The 4,762-nt window shown below is 67.1% G+C and overlaps 2 protein-coding genes across 2 annotated transcripts in view; both read left to right on the top strand.

The window, feature by feature from the left end:
- The window catches only part of PSMD4 (proteasome 26S subunit, non-ATPase 4), a 5,682-nt gene extending 1,688 nt beyond the window's left edge, over positions 1 to 3,994 (top strand). The window contains exons 3-9 of the mRNA XM_035346495.1: positions 674 to 788; positions 1,864 to 1,950; positions 2,236 to 2,304; positions 2,730 to 2,945; positions 3,050 to 3,158; positions 3,542 to 3,706; positions 3,738 to 3,994. Of these exons, the coding sequence (XP_035202386.1) occupies positions 674 to 788; positions 1,864 to 1,950; positions 2,236 to 2,304; positions 2,730 to 2,945; positions 3,050 to 3,158; positions 3,542 to 3,706; positions 3,738 to 3,937 (961 nt within the window). The 3' untranslated portion in view covers positions 3,938 to 3,994. The remainder of the gene's footprint in view (positions 1 to 673; positions 789 to 1,863; positions 1,951 to 2,235; positions 2,305 to 2,729; positions 2,946 to 3,049; positions 3,159 to 3,541; positions 3,707 to 3,737) is intronic.
- Positions 3,995 to 4,611: 617 nt separating this feature from the next.
- ZNF687 (zinc finger protein 687) overlaps positions 4,612 to 4,762 on the top strand; it is a 25,641-nt gene continuing 25,490 nt past the window's right edge. The window contains exon 1 of the mRNA XM_035346476.1: positions 4,612 to 4,750. The gene's annotated coding sequence lies outside the window, so the exon portion shown is untranslated. The remainder of the gene's footprint in view (positions 4,751 to 4,762) is intronic.

Raw genomic sequence — 4,762 nt, 5'->3', positions numbered from 1 at the left:
GTTTGATCTCCCTCACGTTGGCCAGGGACGGGGGGGCGGGCCCGGGGGGGGGGGGGGCGCCGCTCCTGGTGATGCCACGGAGGGGCGGGGGGACGGGTGGGGGCGAGGAACAAGGGGAGCATCGCAAAGCGGGGCAGCAGTAGCACGGCCTAAACCCAAACCAGTTCATCCGGGACAGGGATGAGAGAGCCTGGTTTTTGACTGGCCTCTGGCTGTGCTCGCTCCTGCATCCGCGCTGAAGCGTTGGGGTGGCTCTGGGGAGCTCTCCTCCAGACCCGTCCTTCTGTGGCCTCGTGTCCCAGTGGCAAGTAAGGGCAGGGTGCTCACTGCAACTAACGGCAGCCCTGGGGGGGTTGTTCCTCGGCTCTTCTGAGGTCCGTAGTACGTCGGGGCCTTTTTGATCTCCCTCTTGGCCAGAGGTGATTCAAGCCGGCCAGTGGGCTGCAGGTTGCTGGGCCGGGGAAGCAGCCGTAGCGCGGACCGGTTACGTGCTCCGTTTGCTCAGGAAACCAGGCTACAAACCTTGCCCCTGCACACGCCCGCCTGGCGAAGCCGAGAGCTGGCAGATGTGGAGCAGGCACCGGCTGCGGGCAGGGAGGGTTTTCCTGCTCCCCGGGGGGTTTCACAGGGGAGTTCTCAAATACGAGATCACCAACCTGCGTTTGTGTTGCAGTAACTGTGAAGTGTTGACCACGCTCACTCCAGACACGGGACGGATTCTTTCGAAGCTACACACGGTGCAACCCAAAGGGAAAATCACCTTTTGCACGGGGATCAGGGTTGCTCACGTAAGTGGTCTTGGTCGCCTAGAAGCGCGCCTGCGCTGTTCTCCGGGGTGTCCTGTTCAGTCGCCTGTCCTGATGGTGGCTGGGCCATGGGGGAAGTTGTTCTGATCCTGCCTCTACAGCTGAGTCATGACAAATTGGTTTGGTTTTGCCACTGTTTCCCTGTCCCCAAATGGGGACGAGACGTCCTTTGTAAGGTCCAACGTAAGAGCTCAGGAGTTTAGGTCTGGGGGTTCGCTTCAGAGGGACCTGGCAGCTGCTTCACGGGGCTCTGGCCAAGCTGCGCAGCAGCTTAAGCTGCCAGAAAGGCATCTGGAAGTGAAAACCGAATTTAGGCAGGTGGCTCAAAACTGCCCCCGTTGGGATTTGGCCGTGATTCGGCGTCATCCCACTCGGTTTGTCACCAGCCACCGAGAAAGAACTGTTAGAACTCTGCCTGGGAGAAACCCACGACGGTCTTGTGAAGGAGAAAAACGGGGGGGGTGCGTTCCGGGGAGGCAGTGAGCTTTTGCAACCGGCCTCTGGCGGTGGCACGCTCACGGGCTGACGCAGGGAGTCTGCGTCCTTCCCACCCTGAGGAGAGCAGCGCTCGGTCCAGGAGTGGCGGCCGTGGCGTGGCCGCCCGATCGCCTTGTTCTGTCGCCGCCCCAGGCGGTGTCGCCCGGCCACGCGCCTGCTCCTTCCCTGGGCCTGCTGGCGGCCTGGCAGGCAGCGCGTTTGGCTGGCGGCAGCGTCGCCGGAGGACGAGCAGCGTAACGCTGCGACCGAGGTGTCAGCAGGGCTCACCGGGCTGTGGGTTTGGAGAGGAAGAGGAGGAACTGCGCGTTGCCCACGGCCCGGTGATCCTCTGCTTCGTTGCTGTCACTGTGGACTTAGCTTCCTTCAGGGCGCCTGCCCCTCAGCCGGCTCAGGCTGGGGGAAACTTGCCGCTGGCATTTTTCAGTCCAAATCTTCCTGCACGGCATCCGCCCACCTGCAAGTACCAGCGGTGCCTCCTGGCGTGCCTCCAGCGGTGCCTCCTGGCGTCCTCCTTTCCTGGGAGTTGCTCGTTCAGCGCGATGCGCCTTTTGTTTTGTAGCTGGCTTTGAAGCATCGTCAAGGCAAGAATCACAAGATGCGAATCATTGCCTTCGTTGGGAGCCCTGTAGAAGATAACGAGAAAGATGTGAGTAAGAAAAGTCGCCGGCTCTGCTCTGCGTTGGACCTTCAGTCGGATTTCCCTTTTGTTCCCTGCCCCGCGCTGAGGGCGAGGCTCTGCCCCAGCACCGAGGGTGCTTGGCGGCGCGCCTCGCTGGCAGAGGGGCTGGGAGGGCTTGAAACTGGGAGGCTGATTTGGGGTTTGCGTCTCGGGGAGCACATCCCAGGATGTGCCTGGCTTGCGATGAGCTGAGTTGTAAGAGCTGAACTGCGGGAACTGAGCAGCCAACGCCGCCGTGTCTGCTCCTTACAGCTGGTGAAACTGGCAAAGCGCCTTAAGAAAGAGAAAGTCAACGTGGACATCATCAATTTTGGAGAAGAGGTGAGACGCGTGCCGTGCCCCTGCAGTTAAGATCCCAGCTAAGGTTTTGTGTTCCCTCCAACCCTTGGCTCCTACTTGGGCACATGAGGGAAGAGGACGAACAGTTCTCCGTGCTTCGGTCTCTCGACCAGCCGTCCTGGTTAAGGCCCCGCTGCCGTTTTGCTGCGGGCCTCGTTAAATGCTCTGCTCCCTAACGGGGAGCAGAACCTCGGTGCATGCTTCCAGGAAGCGTTGCTGACCCCTTGTCCTGGGATCAGCATCGCCTGCGGCTCCCCCCGGGCTGCTGGGAGGGGCGGGGAGAGCGGGGCCAAGCGTGGCATCGCCAGGAGCAGTGTGGAGCAGGGAGCCGCTGGGTGCCGGGGCGGCCCGGCACTGCTCCAGCAGAGCCAGGAGGGCGCCGGGCTCCCAGCCTCTCTCCGCCCTAGGAAGCCAACACGGACAAGCTGACGGCCTTCATCAACACCTTGAACGGCAAGGACGGCACCGGCTCCCACCTGGTGACGGTGCCGCCGGGGCCCAGCCTGGCTGACGCCCTCATCAGCTCCCCGATCCTGGCCGGGGAGGGAGGCGCCATGCTGGGCCTCGGCGCCAGCGACTTCGAGTTTGGCGTGGACCCGAGCGCGGACCCGGAGCTGGCTCTGGTGAGATGGGGCCGGGGTGGCCGCGCGCGCTGCGCTGTCCCGCACGGAGAAGGGGACGGCTGCGTGTCCCCACGGGCTCACCACCACGGGCCCTGTGTCCGCAGGCTCTGCGTGTCTCCATGGAGGAGCAGAGGCAGCGGCAAGAGGAGGAGGCCAGGAGGGCCGCGGCTGCTTCTGCGGCCGAAGCTGGGATCGCAGCCACCGGTGGGGATGGTGAGCAGCAGGGAGCGAATCTGCAGGCCGGGATGTGCGGGACGTGCCCCAGGGAGGGCGCCTGGCCAGCGGAAGGGGTGTCTGGGCTGCGGGGCTGCCCCAGCGCCGTGGGAAGCAGGCGCTGCTCACGGCAGAGCCCTTCTGCACTGCGTGGCAGCACCTGGAGCTGCTGGGGTGCGGCGCAGGAGGCAGCCTCTGCCCGAAACGCCAGGCAGCGATCGGCCCTGCAGCATTCTGAGCAGGTCCAGGCTGGGGCCTCCTCGGCTGCTGCCAGAACTCCCCGGGGAGGTCCCGTGGGAGATGGGAAGGGTCCGGCACGGCCCTGGAAGGGTTTTGGTGCCGGCTCCCGGCCGGGTTCTGAGCGTGGGGCTTGGTGTGCGCAGATTCGGACGATGCCCTGCTGAAGATGACGATAACCCAGCAGGAGTTTGGCCGCGCCGGGCTGCCCGACCTGAGCAGCATGACGGAGGAGGAGCAGATCGCCTACGCCATGCAGATGTCGCTGCAGGGGGCAGGTGAGGGTCGGGGGTCGGGGGGGGGGGGGGGGGGGGGGGGCCCCGCCCCGCGGTGCCGCCCCCCCCCCCTCCTCACTGCCCACCCGCCGCCCGCAGGAGGAGGACGACTACGACGTGATGCAGGACCCCGAGTTCCTGCAGAGCGTCCTGGAGAACCTGCCCGGGGTGGACCCCAACAACGAGGCGATCCGGAACGCCATGGGCTCGCTGGCCTCGCAGGCCGCCAAGGACGGCAAGGAGAAGAAGGAGGAGGAGCGGAAGTGACGGGGGGCGGCCCCGCCCCCTCCCCCCTCGCCGCGCGCCAATAAAGGGCCGATCCCAGCCGCCTGCCCGTGCTTGGGGGGGGGGGGGGCGGGGCTCGGCGGACGGGCAGCTGGGGCAGCCAATGGGGGGGTGGGAGGGTGTGAGGGGGGTGGGCCCCAAGGGCTGGGCGGGGCGGGCTGGAGCGGCGGGGCGCCTGGCCAATGGGGTGGGGCGGCGGGGCTGCAAATGGAAGAGGGGGGAGGGCGGGCAGCCAATGGGCTGCGGGAGGGGGCGGGCCCTGGCTCTGACGGGCAGGCCGCTGGCTCAGTAGGGAGACAACAACCGGGCGGTGCCCGGAGCGGTGCTGCCGGTGGCTGCGAGGAGCCGCGCGGAGGGCGGCGCGTTTTAGCCAATGGCAGGAGGGGGAAGGCGGGCTGGCTTGACGAACGCGGCCTCCAGCCAATCGGCGTTCACGCTGTCCGCAGGCGCGCGGGTCTCGGTCGCCAATAGGCGAACCCCGCGGGCGGAACCAAGCTTTGAATGGCTGCCCCGTCCCCCAATAGGCATGCCGGCGGGGGGCGGCCCCCAGCCCCCGACTCGCCCCCCGCTCAGCCAATGGCGAGTGCGAGCGGCCGCGATCTCCCGCGAGCGACGGCGGCGCCGACCAACGGGACGGCGCGCGGCGGGGAGTGACGGGCGGCGGGGCCAATAGCGCGGCGCCAGGGGGCGGGCGCGAGCGGCCGGCGGCGCAGGGCGGGGGGCGCGGGCCAAGCAGGAAGTGGCTGAGGAGAAGCGGCCGCCGCCGAGGGGCTGGGCGGGAGCCGGGCCCCGCCGCCGCAGGTAGGC

The sequence above is a fragment of the Oxyura jamaicensis genome, chromosome 25, assembly GCF_011077185.1.
Source record: "Oxyura jamaicensis isolate SHBP4307 breed ruddy duck chromosome 25, BPBGC_Ojam_1.0, whole genome shotgun sequence".
Classification (NCBI taxonomy): Eukaryota; Metazoa; Chordata; class Aves; order Anseriformes; family Anatidae; genus Oxyura; species Oxyura jamaicensis.
This window is presented reverse-complemented; position numbering and strand designations above follow the sequence as displayed.